Source organism: Gekko japonicus, unplaced genomic scaffold (genome assembly GCF_001447785.1).
Source record: "Gekko japonicus isolate JY-2015 unplaced genomic scaffold, Gekko_japonicus_V1.1 scaffold425, whole genome shotgun sequence".
NCBI lineage: Eukaryota > Metazoa > Chordata > Lepidosauria > Squamata > Gekkonidae > Gekko > Gekko japonicus.
Window position 1 is genome coordinate 386,461 of NW_015176464.1, and position 24,238 is coordinate 410,698.

A 24,238-nucleotide genomic window follows, 5' to 3' on the forward strand; every position below is an offset into this window, starting at 1 on the left:
GCAGAGTGTAACAAGAAAAAAGGTTACATTGTGGCAGCGAGGGAACGGCGCGCGCCGGGGAGGGGGTCGAGGGCCACCTGCCCGCCGCACGTGTGAAAAGGGGCGGCGGCGGCGGCACCCGTGTGTGGCGAAGGATAGCTCGTTGCTAAAGCCGGATCCGCATCCTGCCGCGACTCGCATCCCTGTGCCCCCTTCCGCTGCTTGGCGTACCGGCTCTGGTTGGGCCCCCTCCAACAAGGCCGGCCGAGCCCATGGCCGGCGGAGGGTGGCCGGTGCCCGGCGGCGATTTCTTGTCCCCTCGGCCGCCGCCTTCTTCCCAGCTGGAGCAGCCTGGGCAGGCGGCTGTGGCTTCCGCGGCGGCACAGCCCGATCTGGACCAGTGGCGGCAGTACCAGGAGAGCGACCGGCACTGGGCGCTGCGCAAGCAGTTCGTTCTTCGCAATCTGCCGGACTACCCGGGCGAGAGAATCGAGAGGCTGCTGTCGTTCTCCCAGGTCTGGACCAACCACATCTTCATGGGATGCAGGTGAGAGGAGACGCCAATCCGCACAATTAAAAAATCATTCATACATACCAGATCAGGGGCCTGCCTTCGGTCGTGTGTGTGGGTGGATATGTCCGGATTGAGCAGAATGGAAAAAACGCCAGATGATCTATAGTGAGAGGGAGACCCTCTTCCCTCACTGAACTTTGATCAGTTCCTTCGTTTTATTTCCTCTTCTCTCGCTGCTGTTTTCAGTAGTCACAGAATTCTGTTTCCTTACCACTCTGGTTTAATGAACAATAGTTCATATCTGGCAAGATCCTGCACAGTGAATAAGATACCTGGGTCTTGGACAGAGCTTTATTCGAGCCAAAGGAAGTCCCCCCCCCTGCAACCCCCCCCCGCAACAACTTGTTGTCAGTGTTTCACCTCATTAAACACAAGAAGTAAAACTCCAACTAGATGGTGGGTCTCTGACTCTCTGTTGTGAAAAGCCACACAAAATGATGATAGGATCAGACAATAATTGCAAGGCAGACTTTTAAAGCTAAACACATTTAGCTGAATTTCAAAACAAAAAAAATCAAAATTCAGGTGTGTTTAAGGTCTGTAGAGCCCTTCTTTGTGAAAATTACCCTGCTGTATCACCATCAAGATGTTATAAGAGTTCATTTAAAGTACAATATAAACAATAGCAGCACTACAAGAATAATGATATACAATGAATATTTAAATAAGTTTCAAAAAAGATACAAGTCTATCAGTCAGGATGGACAAATACTTTTGCCTGAAGCATGAAGTAACAGTTGAAAAAGTTAAGATAATTGATTGATAGTCTCTGAGTACCTAGTACAGGAGTAAAGTGTACTACTGATCACTGCCATGCAGGCTGCTTTCCTGGCCTTGTGACCCTGCCATGGATCATCTCCATGTGATAAGGTTGGAGTATAGAGCAGAATATTTTGGCAGGAGGATCTTTACAATAAGGCCATTTCCAGATAACTGCAATAATGGAGACCAGTATCCCATAGCTGCTTGGGTGCGGCTTGCCTTTGCAAGGTTCTTCTCACTCAAAATGGATTGGGGGGGGGGAATCAGATTTTTTTGAACAGAAACATTGGAAATATAAGGGGAGCACTGGAAAAAAAAAACCTCATAGGGAATATCATCTCTTTTAGTTGGGTGAAATGATTCTTAAAACAACATTTTTCTTGCTTAAAATATATAGTATGAGAAAAGTTCAAATTCCCCAAATATTTCTAATGGAAAAATGGGGAAACCTGGGGGAATGTTAAAAAGAATGCCTCCCCCCCCTTTTTTTGGCATGAATGAAATGAAAGACAAGTTTATTACTCAAAATGTGTAGCAGGATGATTTTATGTAAGATAATCTACAGCATTAGATAATGATAATACTTTGTATAAACATAAAAACATTTAAGATTTTTTGATTAAATGTAAACAATTATGTAGCAAATAGTATGCTATATTGTGTTTAATAATAATAAATTGTTAAAGAGTCCAGTGCTTTCAGTATTATGATGTTTTAAACTTAATATCCAAATGTGTTGGTAGGCCTATTGTACTTTTATGACAGTGTTCTTGCCCAAATAATACACTTTCTTTTGTTTGTTCCAGAATATGACTTCTGCCTTCAACTTTTATTTTTCCCTACCTATCAAATGGAAAAAAAAATCAAGATTTATGTGCTGTAGTATCATAGGATGTAGCAGTTTGCAACTCTCTATTAAGTACTGAGTATAGCTGCAGTTTTTCTTATGTAAAATGAAGACATTTCTACTGTTAAATTCCATAAATATGCCAAATAAGACAATGGTATGCTATCCAAGTTGTAAGTTAAGCATTTATGTCATTACATCAGTAGAAGAAGTTTAGGTTTGAGAGGGAAGGAAGTCTTCCCCCACAACCCTCCCATCAGGAAGAAAATGGGCTGTTTCTTCAAAATGTCTGGAAACTTTACTTCTCTAGTAAGGACTGCAGAAGGCAGGGCCATAGCCAGGATTTTTGGTTTTGTGGGGCAGATTTTTTTCTTGAGGGGCACCCATTATGCGTATACTTTAAAATAATAAATAACTGGAGATTTGGGGAGTGGAGCCTGAGGAGTATTGGGTTTGGGGAGGGGAGGGACTTCAATGAGATATAATGCCATAGAATCCACCTGGAGATCAGATGTAATGCCAGAGGATCTCCAGCCACCGCCTGGAGATTGGCAACCCCAGGCGAGAGATTGGCTTTTTTCACCCCCCCCCCCTTTCAGCAGTTAAACCCAACAGCTGATCCCTGGGGAGTGAAACTGACCAGAAGCTGAAGTAGCTTCCCTTTCTTTCCCCAGCCTCACCCCCCACTGCAGGTCTAGGCACACTGGGGGTGGGGGTTTCTGGCATCATCAGGTGGTGGGGCAGGAGTCATGGGTGGTGGGGCTCCACCCCCAAACGCCCCACCATGGCTGTGGAAGAAGGTCCACCAGGTAGTTCACCTGTATCAGCTCCCTTGTGAACAGAATCATGCAAAGCACTCTCTTTAACTGTTGAGCAGCAAGAAGCTTTGTCAGACTCCTTCTAATGGAGTTTGAGATGGCAGAGGGCTCTTTGATTCTCCTTCTCATCTGTGTCAACAGCAATTGAGATTTTCCAGTTCATCATTCTTTTCTGATTCCTGATTGCTAGGGATATATGAGCGAGCTCAACAGAGTCTTTCCTGCCGCTACTGAAAGAGCCCTTTTCTTTGTATTTATTTTTTGAGCTAATTTCTGTGCCGCATTTCTGAGGCTCAGAGTGGCTCACAGCGGTATATGTATAAAACACCCAAAGATAAAATCAGCAGTAAAAACAGTGCAGCAAGAATCAATTGTAGTGTCTTACAATAACATAGGGACACTCGGTTGCCCAGCCCAGAAGCTAGGCTAAAGAGATATGGGTTGGATCCTGAGTTGTTTTCCCCTTGGTGTTTCAGCAGTTCCATCAGCAGAATGGCATTGCTGTTGGTGGAGGAGGGGAGGGCAACTTTCATTGGTTGCTGGCTTCTGCCACAGAACACACACACACCCCAGTTTCCCCCATAGTATTCCTCGTGGGCCTACTGACCTGCAGGAGCGCAGTTTGGAAGGGACAGGAGCCTGCAGTGGGCTGGGGGAACCTGGAGACATTGCCTTCATCTAGTGCAACTCTGCTCATACTACTTAGAATCCAAGCTGGTGTCTTTATATCCCTCTGAAAAGTAAGCATTAATTTCTTGAGGCCACTCCTTTCAGAGCCTGTTGTGTTCAACTGTTGTGAAGTCCACATTTACTGCTGGGAAATATCTTCACTTGCTTGAAGATGGAACACGTTTAGGGGGCTTGTGAGCTGATATAAGAAGAGACCGCCCCTACAGTATGTGGGGCCCAGGCTGGGAAGGGCTTTAAAGCAAATATCAGCGCCTTGAATTGGGCCATGGAAGCACACAAGCAGTTAATAGTTGATATAACACAGGCTGGACATATTCCTGTCTTCCAGTGTCCTCAAGGATACATAGGGTTCCCAAGTACTTACCGCGATCCGGTGGGGGACACATGCTCCCCGGCCGGAACATTCCTCCCTGTAACGCACCATGCCGTCGCCAGGAAGTGACGCTGGGCGACGCTCTGACAATGGGCCCCATTGCCAGAGCGTCGCCCGGTGTCACTTCCTGGTGACGGCATGGTGCGGCGCGTCTGTTATCCGTGCGGGAATGGTCTTGGGAAGACGTATGTGTCCCCCACTGAATCACGGTAAGTACTTGGTAAGCCTGAGGAGACACATAGTTTTGTTCTATACTGGCAGAAGTTACTCTTCAAGGGCAGCACCAAGTGTTACAGTAATCAGTCATAAAGTGTCCAAAGGCAAAGATCAATTTTTTGCAAAATCCCCTCTCTCTTGGAAGGGACAGTCTGCATAACAAACACCTGTCAGAGGGTTTACCCACTGGCTTGAAACACACCATCTTTTCAGCTGCTAGTCTGCAAAACAGATGTGGTTGCTTGGTTTTTTACATACATGGAGAATTTTACTGAACTTCTTTAGTTGCTATGTGACATATATTCAGTGGAATTCTTTTTACAGGGCTGCAGCTTTCGTTGGTAGATCAATCAACTAAAGCATTTTAAGTGATTAACTGGCAAGGGCTGAAAGTAATTGTTGAGGCTTCCGGTAAAAGATACAGTTGTTTGGGGTTTTTAAAGGCCAAAAAACCCCATCAGAAATGAAAAGGAAGGAAAAGCTGTCAATTTCTTAACTAGATAAAAGTTTGATAGTCCAGTGGCACCTTTAAGAACAACAGAGTTTTATTCAAGGTATCAGCTTTCATGTGCAAGCACACTTCTTCAGATACAGTGGAACAGAATTTCCACAGCCATTACATATAGGAAGAAAGAGGGTGGGATGGGGGGTTAGTTTCCAGGAAGGGCCAGTTAGAGTCAAGACAGAGATAGAAACAAAAATGGAAATTACCAGTCCATACATATAGATAGAGGGTGAGCAGTAAATTATCATACAACATAATGAAGATGTTTAACAGATTTAAGGATCAAACAGGGATAATAAGCTTAGTTTATGTTGTTACCATTTGTTTGGGTTCAGTTCGGGGGGGGGAATAAATGTCAAAGTATTGGAGATTGTTTCAGTTTAGTTTATTGTAATTGGTCATGGGTCGTTACAAGGTTACAAAATACAAATTGTGAACAAACTATAAGTTAATATCAGAAAATACAAAAGTACCAAAAATCAATAATAAAATATGACTAATTTAATACAGTAGCCTGAATAATGCGCCTTCCTGTTGCCACATTGGAATGTATGTTCTTTGTACTGGGGATTGATGTATCCTTACTTGTGGAATACTGAGAGTAATTAATTGAGATCCTGCCATCCATCTCCTCTCAAGCATGGAGGTGACTTTACAGCATCTTCTTGTTTGAAGTGGGGAGATTGGCTGTGTAGCTTTATCTCCCCAGACCACAGAAATACATTCCAATTTCTACTATTCATTATGTTACATTACAATCTATTGTTCTAATCTATTATTCCAAATAAGCAAAAATAAAATGGCCCTTCTGGGGGATTGGTGAGAATACAGATGTAAGGGCTGAATGAGGTTAGCATAAGTAGTAAGATAAGAAACCAATATCCCTATTAAGTCCTGGTGATTTCATTGTTCTGAGTGTTGTAATAACTTGGAACTCAACAATTTCCCTTTCTAGTCTGTTCCTGAACTTCCTTTGCAATAAAACAGCTACTTCGAGGTCACCCATTGAATGTCCTGGAAGATTAAAGTGTTCTCTTACATGTTTCTCAGTCTTGTGATTCCTGATGTCAGATTTGTGTCCATTTATCATTTCTTAACCACCAATTTCTAACAGTCAATAGTAGCTTTTCTTTATTAAATTGCAAGTTTGGTCTCTCACTGTGTCAAAAAGATATCTATATTATAGTTTTGATAATATGCAAATATGTCTAAATTGAATCCATAGCTAAAGCAGTGATTAAATCAATATATCTTTTTTTATTTAAAAAAAAAGGTTGATAGCCTTATTTTTCAGCTATCATTTCATGATGGAGTAAGAGTGGTTTGAGCTCAGTGTATGTGTCTTGTCTTGATAGAGAGATAAGATGTGAACGTCTTCCTTACTTATTTCTAGGCATTTGTATATATCTATATTAATTTATCTCCTGCCAACCTAGCAGTTCGAAAGCAAGAAATTGCAAGTAGATAAATAGGTACCACTTCAATGGGAAGGTAACAGGGTTCCGTGCGCCTTGGTGTTTAGTCATGCCGGCCACATGACCACGGAAACGTCTTTGGACAGCGCTGGCTCTTCGGCTTTGAAACGGAGATGAGCACCGCAACCCTAGAGTCGGATTCGACTGGCTTTCGAGCAAGGGGACCTTTACCTATATTAATTTATACCTTGTTTGTTCACTGTTTTACTACTACACCAATTTTTTTTTATTTTACTGGAGAGGAATGTCACCTGTAATAAAAGATTTCTCCCTTCAAAGCTAAGCATTTTGCCTCTTAGATAGTTCACGCTCCAGAATCCTGGGACCATTTTCATAATTTAAAAAGGGTCCCAGGCTGTGTTCCCTCTAAGCTGAGTTAGAGTGAGCTAGCTCACAGTTTTTTATCCTCCAGCTCACACATTTTTGTCTCAGCTCAGGAAGGATGGCTCCAGAGCAAACTAATTAATGCAGGAGCCAAATGGCTTGCTCACGACTTTAATGCCAGTAGCTCACAAAGTAGAATTTTTGCTCACAAGACTCCACAGCTTAGAGGGAACATTGGTCCCAGGGTATGGTATGATTGGAAAACACATGATGCAGCAACTTTGCTGAAGCTCAGCAAACTGACGGCTAATCAGTGCCTGGATGGGAGACCTCCTGGGAATCCTATGAAAGCCTTCTTGAGTGCCATGATGGTAGAAGAAAGGCAGGATATCTGTGCAGTGAATCAGTCAGTACACAGACTAAATGAGAATGGATTGCTGTGCTAACCTTGGACTCTTCCCATTCCTTGAGTAGTACTACTGTAGGATTTTTGTGCAATGGACCACTAGCCTTCCCTTACTGCCAAATACAGTGTTGCTACTAGAATGACAGGATTGAGATGTAGACAGTATAAAGTTTAAACTGAACCAGCAGGTTTAAGGACAGTTTGCATAGAGCACAAGTGTCCATGCTGTGGGTCAGGGGACCCCTGAACCCAGACACACACACCCAGCCCCCGTTCCCCTCCCCCTCCTGGAGTGCCTCTGCGGACCTCACCGGTACCCTCCTGCCTTCCCTGTGTGTGGAGCCTCCGTTTCCATTTTGCAGATCCTAGTAGGCGCTTGCAGCAGGAAGCTCGAGTGACTGGCACCCCCCCCCCCCCCCCTTCTGCATGTCCGTATCAGGCCAGCAGCAGACAAAAAATGGGGCAGACCCCAGTCCGACACACATTTCTCAGTATAGCTCTTAGTCTAAAAAGTTTCGATGCCTCTAAACCTTTTCAGGCTTTGATATTCAGAAGACACCCACAGTCGCCTACCTCCCTGGATCTTATTATTAATGTATTATCCGGTATTATATCCTTGCTTTCCTCCAAGTATCTAAGGGTGGCATATATGGAGTTCATCCTCGCAGCAACCCTGTGGGGTAGGTCAAAGAGTTTTTTGTTCCAGCCCACTCACCAGGCTTCTATCAGGACACCCTGGTGTTAACTGAGCATTTTTCAGTTAAGGGAGCCTCCAATGGGAAATAGCTGAATTAGAGTTCATCAGTAGGTTTAGGAATAGACTCAACAGGTCTCACAGTTTTCTTCATTTCTATAGGTGTGAAACTGTTTTACATAATTAAAGAGGCTGTTATCACCCTTTCCAGTAGTTCTGAATGAGTGCTGCGCTTACTGTTTTGCATGCTGAGTGTAGAAATGTCACAAACTAGGGGTTGGCTCTGGACTACCCATTTGTGTGTCTGTGTGCATGTGCCCATGTCTGAAGAAGAAGATTGGATTTATACCCCGCCCTTCACTACCCAAAGGTGTCTCAGAGGGGCTTACAAACTCCTTTCCCTTCCCCTCCCCACAACAGCCACCCTGTGAGGTAGGTGGGGCTGAGAGAGCTCTGACAGTAACTGCTCTTTTTTCAAGAACAGCTCTTATCAGAACTATGGCTTGCCCAAGGTCATCCAGCCAGGTGCAAGTGGAGGAGTGGGGAATCAAACCCGGTTTCATGGGATGATATTCTGTGGATTTGGATTTACCAAACTCAACAGATCAGCTTGCTGCTTCAGATCCAAAGAACCCTGACTGTAGTTCTGTGCAAAGGACCCCACAAGGCCTCTTTTGAAAACCAGAGTTTAAACAGCAGGTTATAACACAGCATGTGTGGGGAAGAGGGCAGGTATTTGAAGCCAAAGCAGGTGTTTGGAGCCCAGCCATCTGAACTAGGAGCCAATTGCTAGTTACATGAAATCACTGGAGACTCTAACCTACAGCCCTCAGAAGTGTAAATGGGAGCTCCAAAACTACGGTCCCTGTATGGATTTGCTATTTTGAGGCACTATGATGCCTTTGTATGTATTACGGTCTACATCCAGCTGTAAAGCCTAATGAAGGCAGGATGGTATTCCCCAACAGCAGACTGAAGCGTCTTCTGTTTTAAATTCAGATATGGCTCTCAAGTTATGGAGAAAGTCCTCCAGATGGCCGAAGGGATTGACATTGGCGAGATGCCATCATTCGAGTTGGTGCCCAGCACTAAGGCGACAAAAAGGCCACACTCACCTGTTGAAGACTCTCCTCGCAGTGAGTATATCGGTCTTCCTGTTCCAAACAGAGGCAGTGCTGTATTGCTTGCAGCTACAATGGAGCTATGCACACCTCCTTCCCTCCTGCCACTGCTTCTCTGGTGCAAGACTGTACTCCTCAGGATCTGCCAAGCCAAACAACTGGCAGGTCCAAAAGAAACAGGCAGAGAATCAGTCTGTGTGTTCAGCTTCCTGCTAAGGCAACCCAGAGGTCAGGATGCACTTCCACATCAAGCAGGGTGCACATTTTCTGTCTGCGTTTCCCATGTGATCTTTTACGGGCCAGAAAGCTGCAGTCCTTGCCTGATGAATGCTGTTCTTTTGTTTTTCTCTAGAGCTGCACATGCGGCCAGACCAGTGCTACTTTGCAACACACACCTGCACTGGTCCAGCTACATCTGTGGCTCTGTTTTGCCCTCTTCAGCAGTCCCTTTAAGGATAAAAAAAAGGGAGTGCGTGCAACATGTATAGCAGGATTAGGCAACCCCTGGCACATGTGCCAAACAGTGATACACAGACCATTTTGCTCAGCACACAGGGCCAGTTTTCCACCCAAGCAACTGTGGTGAATCTGGGGTAGGCTAGGGGCATTGGCTCCTTCCCCCAAGCAGCCAACACATTATAAGGCTGTGCCGTGTGAACGGTGGCTTCCCTTGATTCAGATACACAGGTGTGGGATAGACAGCTTCAGCCCCACCACAGCTAGCAGGAGTGGGAGGCTAGGGCCCAGGAGACTCAAAGCGGTCAACAGCCCTCTTGGGCAGAGTTATATTGATTAAACGGCATCAGCGGGGAGGACTCCAGCAAAATGGGAGGTCGTTTCTCCTGGGCAGGAGGCAGCAATGTAACCCTCACCACAAGCCTCCATGGATTACAAGCTCAGCTAGCCAAAGGTATCTGCAGCAGATATAGTTGAAAAGTGACAGCTTCAACCAGTTCCCTCTGGTTTACTTCCTGAACAGGAACATCACCTGTCACCGTGGAGACTGGGGGCAGGGCATAAGCACCATCCATAGCTACAAACTTCCCGATATCCAGTTAACTGATACTGTGCTTGCCATTTTACCAAAGTTGTGTCCACTTCATCTCCCAAAACTTAAGGGCATCAGCTGAGTCAGCAGAGACAACTTTTAAAAAATGCTGTTCTCTTTGACCAACTGCAGAGCAGAGTATGTTCAGTTTACCACCACTGTGTTGTCTAAACAAGCATAGCAATCTGACTTGCATTTGAGTTGAATGTAGGCAATAAATGGGCAGAGTTTTGCCATTCCTTATCTCCCAGACTGATGCATCAGCATTAGGGGAGGGGGTGGCTGTGGTGGCAGTCTTAATCTTACCATCATGTGAACATGGCATAAGTACAGACATTAAAGGCAGAGGTAAGGAGCAAAGTTAGTTTCACATGCTTTCCATATTAAGCCAGGCTGCATGTATTCCAGTCCATAGGTTCACCACACAAACATGGAATGTATCATCTTGAATCTGCCTTTTAATTCCACCCTTACCTAAGTTTCTAGTCCTTGCGGCTGTACACAATGCAAGTTTTCTCTTAATGTTGTGAACTTACATTCCATAGGTTCTGAGCCTCCAAGAAAGCAACCTCCCAAATTCCGTGTCAGACCTCGTTTTGAGCCCATACATTTTGTAGCCAGCAATACAAAAGATGGAGGAAAGGAACAGCCTTCCGAAAACCAAACACAGGATGTCAGTGAGAATATCACAACAACCCAGCAGATACAAAACTACGCAGATCGGGTCTTCAGCAGCTTCAGTACGCAGGATGGGGATTCCCAGTTTTCCAGTTCAGTGGGTTTAGGCTACGCCAGTGGCCAAGCGAACCAAGTAGGAGCCAACGTGGTTTCCAACAGCAAAGACACTTCTGCAAATGCTGGTGCCGCGGCTTCAGCCACTCCCTCTGTTCTCCAATCCACCTCTGAAACGTTCCCCAAGTCAGTTATAACAGCCAAGCAGTGTTTTATTAACAAACTTGTAGCAGCCGTGCGTAAGAACCTTGCACATCCCAACTGGCCCGATAAAATGAACTACACTTACCTTTTGACGCGATCCATACAGGCTTGCAAGACAAATCCTGAGTATATTTATTCTCCCTTGAAAGAAATTTCTCCTGGTGATCTCCCCAAGAACAAGAACAAGAAAGAAGGTTTTGCATGTGAGGTGAGGTGTCAGAATGTTTATTTGACCACAGGGTATGCTGGGAGCAAAAACGGTTCCAGGGACCGAGCTACAGAACTAGCAGTAATACTGCTGCAGAAGTCTGTGGAAGTCAAAGTAGCGCAGCGGAAGTTCAAGAACACTACCCGTGAGGATTTAGTGCTGTGTGAGAGTGGCACGTCACCAGAATTCCCACCGGCTCTCAAGCAGTTGGATGACTTTATTGCTGCCATGAAAGAATGCGTGCCTGGGCAGCCAAATTCTGATCCACAACAGGGCCCCAGTTCAGCTAAACATTGGACTAACTTTGTCCTCACGGAAAATGCCAGTGATGCTATCGGGATACTGAACAACTCAGCCTCCTTTAACAAAATGACCATTGAATACAAGTATACCTTAATGCCCAACCGCCAGTGGCGCTGCAAAGTCTATTTGCAGGACCACTTTTTAGCTGAAGGTTATGGCACCAAGAAGACCAGCAAGCATGCTGCTGCAGATGAGGCCCTAAAAATTCTTCAGAAGACTCAGTCTAATGCAGGAGCCACCAAGACCGTCCAGGTTCAGAAAGTAGGCAGTGCTGGACGGGATCCTGGGAAGAAGAAAGATCTGAAGGATCTTGTTGTTTATGAAAACTCTATGAATCCTGTTTGTACGCTGAATGACACAGCTCAATTCAACAAGATGACTGTGGAGTATGTCTTTGAAAGGATGACAGGGATGCGGTGGAAATGCAAGGTGATGCTTGAGAATGAATTAATTGCTGAAGCAATTGGAGTTAAGAAGACTGTCAAGCACATGGCAGCAGAGGAAGCCGTGAAAGTCCTCAAAAAGACCCAGCCGACTGTTGTAAACAACCTGAAAAAAGGCACCATTGAAGATGTAATTTCAAGGAATGAGATCTGTGGTCGCTCTGCAGAAGAAGCTTTGAAACAGCAGATCAAGGAAGACAACATAGGGAATCAGATTTTAAGGAAAATGGGCTGGACGGGTGGTGGCTTGGGCAAAAGTGGGGAAGGGATTCGGGAGCCGATTGCAGTGAAGGAGCAGTTCAAAAGAGAAGGACTCGGGCTTGATGTTGAAAGGGGGTCAAAAATTACCAAGAAAGATATTGAGCAGATCATCCAGAATTATGCCTTCTCAGACAGTAAGATTGACCTGACTTTCTCCACAGAACTGACCAATGATGAGCGCAAGCAAATACATCAAATAGCCCAAAAATATGGTCTTAAGAGTAAATCCCATGGCCAGGGCCGAGACAGGTATTTGGTGGTTAGCCGAAAGAGGCGCAAAGAAGACTTGTTAGACCAGCTAAAGCAAGATGGTCAAGTTGGCCATTATGAACTCATCATGCCCCAGGATAAATAAGGTCTAAGCATCATGTATTTCTTTGGGGGATGTCCAAATTCCCCATTAAACCGAAAGAAGGCTGCATATGGTTGTGGGCTGGATTTTTTAAAAAAGTTTTATTTGTGCATTTAATTTCTGAAACATAATTAGAAAAAGGTTAGAACTTTAAAGTCTGTCCAAACATACTTAGTGCAGTCCAGATAACATTAGTGCAATTAACTGTTGTATGATGTGTTGGAAATGATCTGTTCCCTTCATATTTTACTAGTTTTGTAATGATAGCAACAACACGTCCAGCCAGAGGGGAATTTCACACCATTTTTTTGGAACAGGATAATTTCCTTGTCTTTTTATTTTACCTTTTTAAAAATAAAGTTTTAAAAAATGAAAAGAGATGGCAGTATGAAGAAAAATTATATGTAAAGTTGGTATTAATAAATAGAATTTTATTTCTGGACATGCAAAGGGCAGGTTTTTTACTTAAATTTTTGGTTCAGTCAAGAGGTAAAAATGTTTTTAGCATATTCAAAAGGCAACATTGTTAAAATATTAGTGTTGGTTGATGCAGTTTACACAACACTGCATTCTGCACTTGCACCACCCGAGACCTGAAACTGGCAGAAAGCACAGAATCAGTAAGCCAGAGAACTTCAGCTTTTATCTTTCAAAATCCAACTTCAAAAGCCAGCCAAAGTTAAGTAGTGCTGTGGTGAAGACTGCAACTGACATCCTGTTGGTTTCAGTGGAAGATATACCTACCTATCCCAATGAAATCAGTGGGCCTTAAATGTGACTGCCTCAGACCCCAAGTTTCTAGCTCTCAGGGCTGTAAACAGGTTTTAATGTTTGCGAGCTGTATCCTGTGAAGGACAGGGGAAGGGGAACAAAATAAGCAAGCACAAGCAAGTGTGCATCCTTGGCATAATTTATACCAGATCCAGAATCCCTGATACTTTGGCATGAAGTAGTCTTGTTGTCTGTATGTAGTACAGAACATGCACAACTCTGGCTTTTTGTTTATCATCAGGTGTCTGCTTTCTAAAATAAATGAATGCACTTCAATCATCTTGATGGTAAGATTCAACTTGAGCAGAGTTCTTCACATACCCTGTTAACCAGTGAAGTATTAAAAGTCAACCCTTATTTTTAGTCACTCTTGGGGTGGGTGGGGTGTTTGCTTGTTTCTCTACGTAGCCTCCAATGACTTGTTTTCTTATGCTTCCTTTGTGTACATGTGCTTGTATATCTCATGGGGAGAGTAACAAGTAAAAGGTTCTCTCTTGTTACTTGTAGCATGTGTGGTTTGAGTGTGGAGTATTCTCTGATTTCTCAGTTTTGATGTAAATAATTTTTTCTTGTTCAAAACTAGACCTTTGAGAGGTGGTTCTTGCAAGCATAGGAACCTTTAAGGAAAAATGAGCTTGTTCAGAGTGCAAGGAACTATATGTGCACCCTCTAATTTTAGTGCTTCCACTTCATCCTATGCTTACTTTGTCCTATTGGGTACAATCCATTATTTTTGTAACCAGGAACCAAAGAAATTGTCTCATATGATGGTAGACCCTCTAGCTCAGAATTTTCTACTCTGGTTAATAGTGGCTGTCATTAAGAGAAGAACTGTTCCTAACCCATGCTGTCTGATATCACTGAACTGGAAGCTGAATCTGGGACCCTCTGCATGCTCGATCACCGAGTTATAGCAGACAACAGGACTAATCAAACATTAATGATAAGTTGGCATAGATTCATTATGGATAAAGACCATTCTGAAGAATAAAATGCCACCTGTTGTATTTGAGAGAAGGGAAAAATACCTCTTCAACAGTGGTGTCTATTGACTGCATCTTATGTACGTATGTGTCACAAAGAATATATATGATTGCCCAATTAGTGTGAGAAAGCTTAACTAGTTACTTCAGGTGCTGCACTGAAGTAGTAGTATCCAGTGGTCCATAATCCTAAATTTAGATTTATGAGAGCTACTTAAATGGGTAGTTTATAGCACAGTTCACTACTGCTTTCATTAGCTGCGAGAACTAAGTCATCCAGCTTCTTCCACGTGATCAGTAGATGAACTACAAACCTGTAGAGGCATAAAACAGGAAACCATATTTGCTAGTAAAAAGTGGGTTTTTTAGAAGAGGATGGAATGTCTCAAATAATGCATCCTTAAGGTAGCAATGGCATGGACTCCTACCTGACCTCCCCATAGTAGTATTAGGTTCAGAGAGACTGGTAAGATTCCTTTTTCTTCCACGTTGATCAACACATTCCTGCATACTGTTTTGCTTAGGAGTTGCTTGCTACCACAAACCCGCTAGACAGGTGTTGAAGGTAGAGAATACTGTCCTAGACCCCAGAGACAGGCTACACCTTTCATGAAGGAACAACTGGATCTAGCTATTCAGTAATATGGTACACAAATGGCAACCACTTCCTTAGTTAATGAAGTGCTTTGAGAATGTGACAAGGGCAGCATGCTAAAGGCTTGACAGATACTCTTCCAAAAGCACAGGGCCAAACACCCATGCGTATACCTTATTTAGTTGCTGTGTTAAATATTTTAACCCTACTGCTTTATTTTACATGGTGAGTTTAAGCTTGCTCTTAAATACCACTAAAGTGTGTCAAGAGAATGCACAGTATTTGGGGGAAAACTAAAACCTCAAAGTCAGCTCGATAATGCACAGAGAGATCTTAGTTAATGTCAACTTAGACTTATTCCTTTGTAAGTCTTTGTTCATGACTACAGTTACACATGTTTTGCCTCTTTAAACAGTAAGCGCTTAAGGTTACACATTTATTTACAAGTAATTGAAAAATGTACAGTTTCTTACATGGGTTACTTGTGCAAAGTTGTACTCAACAGATCAATGTATACACAGAAGACACTGGAAGAGCAGACAAACACACTGATCAGTCTCCTCCCACACTGCTGCTTAAGGTATCCAAATGTACAAACTTAGCTTTACAAAAATGCTTTCTCAAAGATTGAACAACTTTGTAAAACTGAGAGGGGGGGAGAGAATGAAGCATGCAGCAAGTAGCACTTGTGAACTTCCTACTATTTTCAACAGAAAGCAAAGTGGTAGGGGCTAGTTATCCAATAACACATGTACGGATTAAAATCTTAAAAGCCAGTTTTTGAAATACTGTTTTCCTCTACACTCTCATCAGTAGCCAAATTATTTTCATTTGTAGTTAATTCATACCTCAATGTAGCCATACTCAAGGACACAATGTCAATTAGCAATATCCTTATGAGCCCTAGAGAAAGGATACATTGTACTTAACCTTGAATGTGTTATTACAGTGTTAGATCACTTTGCACATGACCCATAGAAGCTGAGAGCAACTCCCTCCCCCCATCTCATCTTGAAATGGAATCTGATTTTGCAATTGCAAATACTTTATCACATTGCTTAAGAAGAAAAAAATCCTGTAAAGAATCCGAAACAGCAGGAAAGTTAGTTCTTCACATAGTACTTACAGATGCAGTGAAGATGATACCAGCAGTTAAATGACCAGCCTGGACAGATCAGCACTTGAGTCATATTTAAAAATGTATATTGTATATAAACATCCCTTTTTTAAATCAAGCTACACGTAAGCATCACTGTGTATAACACAATTACAATTAAAAGCTTAGTGTACACTACAGAAATGCACAATACTGCCCTAAGACTGGAGATGGAATTCAGCCTCAGCAATTCTTTTACAAGTAACCCAAGTACAGTACATTTGACCTCAAAGGGGAGGGGAGGGGTGTTTTCTGATGTCCAAGGAGAAAGAAGCTTCAGCGAGGGTGGGTGGCAACAGACAACAGCTATTTTGCTTTCAAAGTAAATGCAGTGATGCTAGGAGGAGGAGGAGGAGGATGACTCAGACACTTCATACATATATTTTCCTCATCAGAGTGTTCATTTGCATCATCCAGGGTCAACAATCACGCCAACTCTGTTCTACTATTGCAGAAACCCGTTTTTCATATTCCCGCTTATTCTCTTGGTATAGTTGAGCTGCCTGGCTGTTTGCTGGACTGTTTGGATTAGGCTCATCCAGTAAAGACTGTTTGAAAAAGAAAAGATGGGTCAGACTTCATTAGAGGATTTTCCAAACAGGTTGGTTAGGGAAACTCAGAGGAACACTCAATAGCAACTGAAGCTGCGTATATAAATATCTCATACCTCAGATCCCTGTACCCTTTACTCAATACTGGTAGCTAAGTAGCATGTAGGCAGTCAGTCAGCATCCACTGCGCACACACACACAAGGTAAAACTAACTTGAGCACAATTCAGCCTTATGTTTGGATTAGGCTCTGTCACAGTAATGACTGTGTGTAAGGACCCAGTCCTTTGCAAGACTATGGCAAGGACATTAATGGAAGAACTACCTATTAGGCCACAAGTATTTTCTACTAAGTAGCTTATAATTTTAAAAAATGGTTACGAACTGCCACTCTGCTCATGGCAGGCAGTTAATCATACAATATAGGTGGACAGTTATGTTAGTTTGTAGTAACAGAACAAAATTTGAGTCCAATAGCACCTTTAAAGACCAACAACGTTTTCCAAGGTATTAGCTTTCATAGCAAAGCTCACTTCATCAGATACTTGACAATACCAGATATCTGCCAAGTGAGTATTGACTCACAAAACCTCGTGCCCAGGAACATTTTGTTGGTCTGTAAAGTGCTACTGGACTAAGATTTTGTTCTCATACAATATAGTTTCTATAGCCATGGTTTGTATATAAATAGAACCCAAACTGTACTGGCAAGTTATCAGTACTGCTGATGTTACCTGTATAGATGTTAAGATGGACGACACATCATAGGTAGGACTCCAACGATTCTGAAGAATATCCAGACATATACTACCATCTGCATAGACTACAAAAGGAAATTAATGGGTTTCATAACAAGATGCAATCACTAATTTTTTTATTGCCAGGTTCACATTTACAGCTCACTGTCAACATAGGATGCATAAACATCTAATATCACCCACACAGCATGTGCCTGAGAGCTTGGTCTGATTGCCACATAAGCTATAGAAAAGGCCCTGGAGATTTGTAAATTAACTTGCTTCTTTGTGACCTCAGGTATAATAACGAAGCTGGTCACATCACTGTATCCCAAGCAAGGATTAAGCAGCATGAACACATTTCCTTTGAAAGTTCTATGCCGGTAATTAAAATTTACCTTAAACCCAAGACAGGAATACTATTTAAACTAAAGCCTTTAACAGCTAATTTATGAAAATATTAGCAGAAAGAGAGCCACAGTGCTAATTTGTTCTTTCATTTGTGATCACAAAAGAATCCAGTATTTTACTGTAAGGCATCATGACAAGTTATATAGCTGAAATGTCAAAAGGAGATAAACGTTAAGGGCAATGATTATAGGCATCTCAAAACTGAGCTGAAGTATATTTAGACAAGTAAATCAAAGATGTTCTCTCTTAATATTAAGGAACTCTGCAGCTCAGAGAAGGCACTGCAGTGTAGCATTTAATACATGAGGAATTTAGCGACTAAGTGGAATGAGATTCTCAGGGAAATATGGTCATAAAAACCTTAAGAATCAGTATATCTGGTCCATTTCCTTCTATTATATTGTAGCTATTTACAAATCTTTGCATTTCAGATGGGCACATACCATTTGGATGAAACATTTTAGACACAAATCTAACAGTAGGTGGCTTGTTTGGATATTCTTCCATAAACTATTGTAAGCTTGAAAGTTCCTGCAATTGAGAGAAAAGTTCTAAGTACCTTTTTCACAGAGTGACTGTGCTTTGCAAGCATACTTTCCCTGTGCCCTGCTGATGATGGCTCTAAATGCAGAAGCTCCAAACCTACGAAGAATTCCCTTTAGATGACTGTCAAAGTCTGTCTTCCACAGCAGAGACCCAGGCACACTGGGAATTATCAGACCATGCACTGGGTGGAAAAGCCATTTCCTGTTTGCCCTAGTATTGGATAACAAGAGATACACTGCTCCTGAACATGGCGCTTCCACAGTTGGCCGAACAGTTTTGTACACAAAGTGATATGAACAAGTTATTTAGTGGAGGTTATTATTTACGTGGTAAGTTAATTTGCAAGCTCGTATTTCAGCCATTCATGGTCCTCCCATTTACCCATTCTTCTAATCTTTTCCAGAAATGAACTTGCAATTTGTCAAAGGGAAGGGAGAGAAGGAGGAGAGGGTATTCCCCCTCCCTCCCTCTCAGAGAAAGCAATTTACACTGAGGCCAGGGGGAAGGGTTTGTTCCCAACCAATAACCCAACAACTTCCTCCTGTAGCCATATCTGCCTGGAGACCAAGTAGTATTTATTAAACCTCATAAAAATCCACAGCACTCTGTTTCAATGGAGGTGAGAATGGCAGCCTAAATCACTGCTTCCATGTGCAAGCACACAGATGCAGTGGACAGATTAAAAACCTGCTAACCAGATCTTTTCCCAGAAAATATTGAAAAGCTGCACTTTTTACACATACTAACCTAGGAGCAAGTTCCATATTGGGACTGACTTCTGAGTAAAAATGCATAGCATCAGGTAGCACATTTCTAAGCATTTATATGCATATGGGCAGTAACATTACCTTCTTTAATAACAAAAATGAGATTATGACATTTTGATGTGGAATCCCAGGAGTGGTATGGATTACACCAACTTTATGCTCCACTTTACGGTAACCGGAGAATGGTATTTTTGAACACTTACCATCTTCAAAAGGGGTTCCCTCAGGCCTGAAAGAGGAGAAAGCATATCAGAATCTCACATGTAGTTATGATTTGCTGAACTGGCAGTTAGCATTTACAAGACATTCTGTTTATTGTCACCATCCCCAGCAAAGAAACAGAGCTAAGAATGACCGCTTCTATATAAGGGGCAGCTCAATCTTAAAAAGGACTACTCAAGGTTCAGTCACCTACTTCTACCCTACCACCACTGCTAATCTTCTTCCTATGCCCTGGCCCAGGGGCTATCCAGGACCAAAAGCAGGATAGACCTAGCCACACAATCACCATACCACTGTCTCTTGTTAAAGAGAGTAGTGCAGCTAGTTAGTGCAGCTGCTTAGCACATATGGTCTGCTAGTATTTCCTTCTAAGAGCAAGACATACTTGTAGCCTTTAAAGAGGCTACAGTACAATGGCAATGATCAGACAATGACGGCATTCACCATAAGTGACAAGATAAGTTCTCTAAATCAAGACAGGAATATTTTAGTTTCTCTTCTGAATACCACTATACAATGGAGTCCATGAGCACTTTCACCAAATTTGCAGACAGTCACTAACATCAGTGTACATGGCATTTTAGGGGGATAACATAAGCAATAAGACAGGTTCCTACACCAAGGCATGTACAGTAAATTCAGACAGAGTAAAAAACATAGAGGCAAGATTAACTGGAAGACCGTGTGCCAATGCAGCAGGTATATGCACGCAAGCTTAATTTCCACAAGGGATAAGCTGTGAAAGTAATATCCTTATAAGCCTGAAAGACAGACATTACCCAAGTGTTTCTAACTTATTAAGCAGAGCAGAAAACGGAGAGGAAAGTCTGTAGAGAGGATGGCATCACTGAGGCTCAGTGAAAGCATAACGTAATTTGTATCTCAGATTGAATTCTCAAAGCCGCTTACACAGAACATAATAAAACAATAAATGGAAAAGCTTTTAATAAGTTAACCCCCCTGCCAAAGACTACATGAAAGCATTTATAAATACAATAGTAAACAGAACCTTGAGTAGGAAAGAGCCACCCCCCTGGAACTTTGGTTCCTGAAGAACTACTTTCCTAAAGCTCAATAAAGAACTAGCTTGGCAGACCTCACTTCAGAGCACATTTCAACAAAAGGAGACAGTCACCAGTTCTTTAGATCCTCATTTCAGAAGGTAAGGACATTCTAAACAGGGCTTCCTTAAGCAACTGTAAGGCACACAGATACATTGGGGAGCATTAAAAACAAAACACATGGAACACACTGAAAATTTGAAATAGGAAGAGAGTCCCCAATAAAGAAAGATCAAACGAGGAGATGAGGGAAGAAAATTCCTCCACAAGCCTGAGGGAAGAAAATTGCTCTACAAGCCTGCCTTGGCAGGGAGGGTGCGGCATAAACCGAATAAATAAATAAATTGGAAAACCAGCATGGTGAACTGAGCCAGCATTATGCAATAATTAGGGTTGGATTAGAATGGGCAAGACCTTGGTTCAAATTACCATTTATCCTTGAAGCTCACGGAATAAATTTGGGCCAGTTACCCTCACTCCCAGCCTGAGCTATTTCGCAGGGCTGTTGTAAAACAGGAGGGGAGACTCATGTATGCCACCCTGAGCTCCTCAGAGGAAGGGCAGGATAAAAATAAGAGACAGAAAGACATCAGTGGCTTTCAAACTGTTCCCTAGAAATTTCTTAGGGGTTCTTCAATGGCAACATCAGCAATGACCGACAAGCTTCCTGAAAAACAATAATTTTTCCTTACAGTATGCAGCCTCAAGGGCCTGTCAGATGCTATCTAGGTATTTCTGAATATGCAGGAGTGGGTGAGCAATACTGAGGTCCAACCTGCTTTGGCTGTTGTGTAGATAAAAGTGGGACAACCCTACATGGACTGCCCTGACCTTCTTGCTAGAATAACAGGATATAGTTTTGATAATGAGATATGTTGGTAATTATAACTGAGAACACAGATAGATCTGGGTAATGAAAGAGACCTTTACTAGAGTAACAGCTTATGGCTCAGTGGTAAAGCAACTGCTTTGCACTGTACAAGTAAACACTATCCACAGTTCAGTGTTTAGCCTCTTTAGTTACAAACTCTCAGGTACAAGATATGAGAAAGGCCTCTCTCTGCCTTAGACCCTGGAAAGCCACTGCCAGTCAGAGAAGACAATGCTAAGCTAGACAGATGAATGCTACCCAGTATACAGAGCAACTTCATATGTTCAAGGGAATAAAGTTGCTTGTGGCACCTTTAAAGACAAAAACAAAATTATTGATCCAGAGATCTCCTTGTCAGATCCAGAAGCATTCAGTGGGTCAATCACAACCCACAAGAAAGCTGTATGCCTCTCTAGTAGGGAAACATGAGCTCCATTTTGTTTTTGTATATTTTTATATAGAAAAAGCAAAGATGACAGACAGCAGGCAAAAGAATGTAGAATGAGAAAGAGCAGGTCTAACGTTTCAAGTTACAGCTGCAAAGGTTCAAGAGAGCAGATGTGGACAGCTGCTATAGCATAACGGGCTTGGCTGTACATTAGGAAGCCCCTCGTCCATACCTCCCTTCAAGCTTACTATCTGGGCTAAGAACAGCCACTCTCCCCCCCCCTTGCACATCTGAAATATGGAAATAATACTGCCTCACAGAGCTGCTACAAATATTACGCCGCCGCCTGTGAAGCACTTTGCACACTTGAAAGAATATAAGTGTCTATCAGCAATAATATTAGGAAGGGTGAAGAGAAGACGTAGGAGGAAAGTGGACCAGCCTCCAATTCGGATCCTGTTTCTATCTCCGAGCAGCCTGAGCCAATTTCCCTCTCTACTTATAGCGTAATATGACTACCTCTACCTTGCCGGCCTATTGTGCTGTGACCTTTGTAACGCGGAGTTCTTCAAATACTTGAAAGTCCACACAATGCATCAAAACAATATACTTTGTGGGGAGAAAAGAAAAAGAGCAAAAGGAGGGTCAACTTGGCAGGGAGAAAGCCAGACTCACCCGAAGATGACCGCGTTCCAAACCATGATGTTGTTCTCGGAAGGGGCTCCGCTTACTCCAGCCGGGGGATCCTCCTGCAGTCTGTTTGTTGTTGTTTTTTTGGGCGGGGGGAAGGAACAAAAGAGAAAGAGTAGGTGGAAACAGGCCCAAAAGAGTCTCACTTTCCACCCAATGGGCGCAAACGACGTAACCCCCCCCCCGCTTTAGCTTCCGTCCCCGACTCTGCGCAAGTAGCGCAACCCCAAATCTTATGAGCGTGGCTCCGACGCTACGCCAATGGCGTAGCGCTCCCTCTACCGCCGCCATGTTGGATCGCCTCACCTCTCCCCCCCCCCCCCCGGGTTTCCTTCAGCTTTACCTTTTGAAGTCCCGCATGAGGCGCCTCCGGGCCGGCGTGGACATGACGGGGTTACCGGTTATAAATCACTCATACACCGAATCAGGGGACGCGGGACAGAAGGAGGCAAGAGAGGCGACTGGACTGACGAGACAGCGGCAGCTGCTTCCGAGAGAGGCGGCGGCTCCCATGCGATAGTGGGCGCTACCACTGCGCTTCACTAATAGGGGAGAGAACGAAAAATCATCCGGTGCCTTAACTACGGCGATGGTCGCGACTGCAGGGCGATACCAGGCTGAACTACCACAGTGATGTAGAAAAGGGGGAGCAACGACCGAGGCGGCCCCCGAGTCAGCCGAACCAACTGGGGCTGTACCACTATATAAACTACAGGGGGGGAGTAGGCGGTGCGTGCAAAAAAGGGGCCGATACCACTTTGGCTCAACAGAAAAAGACTCCGCCCTTAAGTACAGGGCGCATTAAAAGAAGCTTACGGGACAGTAGGCGAAAAGGCAAAGCAAGAATTCCGGACGGTACCAATGGCCGGCAGAAACGAGAGGGAGGGATAAAAGCCATCCCTGTGTTTAAAGGATGACAACACCGTCAAGGTTTCTTCTTGGCCTTTCGCTTCCTTATTGGTCGGCAAATGATGACAGCTGCTTTGGGCTGGGCCGGCTTTGGCATTACAACATTGCTTTGCAGGCAGCTCCTGTGGATGTAGACTGGGAAAGAAAATCCAGGGTGTTTCATGAGGGTTGCAGTGAAATCCTAGGCAAACTCATCTAAATGAACTGAAGCAAATGGGTTTAGATTGGAGTATAGGATTAATCAGGAGTCCAGTGTAATGTATTCTAGCAAAACGCTTGTAAGTCAATGCAGAGAACGCACCTACTTCCAACAGTTGTTTTCAGAGCCCAGGAGTCGCACTGGGCCCAGTGGCAGCAGTAGGTGTGCCCAGAGAGCCACGCTGGGTCCAGTGGTAGTGTAGCCCAGGAGCTGCAGTGGGTCCAGCAGTGGCAGAGCAGCGCAGGAGCCTTGCTGGGCCCAGTGGCAGCTGTGCAGCCCAGGAGCCAGACAGGGCATGCTGCCAGCAGCAGTGCCACTCAGGAATCATGCTGGGTGCAGGCCCAGCAGGAAAGTTGGGGGGAAGGAATCCCCTCCTGCAAGTTTCATGGGCCTACACTTGTTTCACCTAATGTATAGCAGACTGTATCCATTAGGCACATACATTTATAACAAAAGCTATAAACAAAAAGCAGGAGGAGGGAGACGCTAAAGAGTGCATGTCTGTTAAGTGCTGTCAAGTCTCATGGCCTCCAAATTAATGACCTCCAAAATGTCCTATCATTAACAGCGATTCTCAGGTATTGCAAACTGATGGTCGTGGGTTCCTTGACTGAGTCAATCCATCTCATGTTGAGTAGGGTTACCAGATGTCCTCTCTTTAGAGGACATGTCCTTGTTTTTTGGTGTCTGTTCTCTTTTGGGCTGTTTTTAAAAAACTGATAAAAATGTCCTCTTTTTGGGTTGGCAGATTAGGAATATTCCTAGTTAGCTGCAATTATCACAGTTTAAATAGTAAGGGTGTTAAGTCGTGCGCTTAACAAAGAGTCGGAGAGTGATTCAGCAAGAATTGCGGTTTATTCTTCAGCTCAGTTACTTCTCCGTTGCGGTACAACACTCGCCAGCCAGAACCCATCACAGATCAGACTTGTCGATATTTAAACACTCCCGGCTAATGTAGCCACACCCCCTGTACAGATAACAACCTATGAGGTTGAAGCAATAACGACCAATCACAAGCGATCCCGCTCTGCACGGTGATTGGTAGGC

General features: G+C 43.5%; 2 protein-coding genes across 2 annotated transcripts; one reads left to right on the forward strand and one right to left on the reverse strand.

The window, feature by feature from the left end:
* On the forward strand, positions 1-13,537 carry NKRF (NFKB repressing factor). Its single transcript, XM_015427050.1, has 3 exons — positions 1-526; positions 8,663-8,799; positions 10,378-13,537. Exons 1-3 carry the CDS (start codon positions 252-254, stop codon positions 12,336-12,338), a joined length of 2,373 nt encoding a protein of 790 aa, XP_015282536.1. The 5' UTR covers positions 1-251; the 3' UTR covers positions 12,339-13,537.
* Positions 13,538-15,102: 1,565 nt separating this feature from the next.
* Positions 15,103-22,986, reverse strand: UBE2A (ubiquitin conjugating enzyme E2A). The gene is given in 8 exon segments (XM_015427051.1): positions 15,103-16,388; positions 17,125-17,213; positions 17,982-18,049; positions 18,051-18,069; positions 19,055-19,080; positions 22,069-22,149; positions 22,427-22,625; positions 22,900-22,986. Coding segments are annotated over 7 exon segments (456 nt in total). The 5' UTR covers positions 22,471-22,625; positions 22,900-22,986; the 3' UTR covers positions 15,103-16,259.
* Positions 22,987-24,238: the final 1,252 nt, after the last annotated feature.

Excerpts from the sequence above, each read along its gene's own strand:
- NKRF (XM_015427050.1), top strand. The coding sequence starts at position 252 with ATGGCCGGCGGAGGGTGGCCGGTGCCCGGCGGCGATTTCTTGTCCCCT. Across the intron at positions 527-8,662 it reads CACATCTTCATGGGATGCAG|ATATGGCTCTCAAGTTATGG; the intron begins GTGAGAGGAGAC and ends TTTTAAATTCAG. Across the intron at positions 8,800-10,377 it reads TGTTGAAGACTCTCCTCGCA|GTTCTGAGCCTCCAAGAAAG; the intron begins GTGAGTATATCG and ends TACATTCCATAG.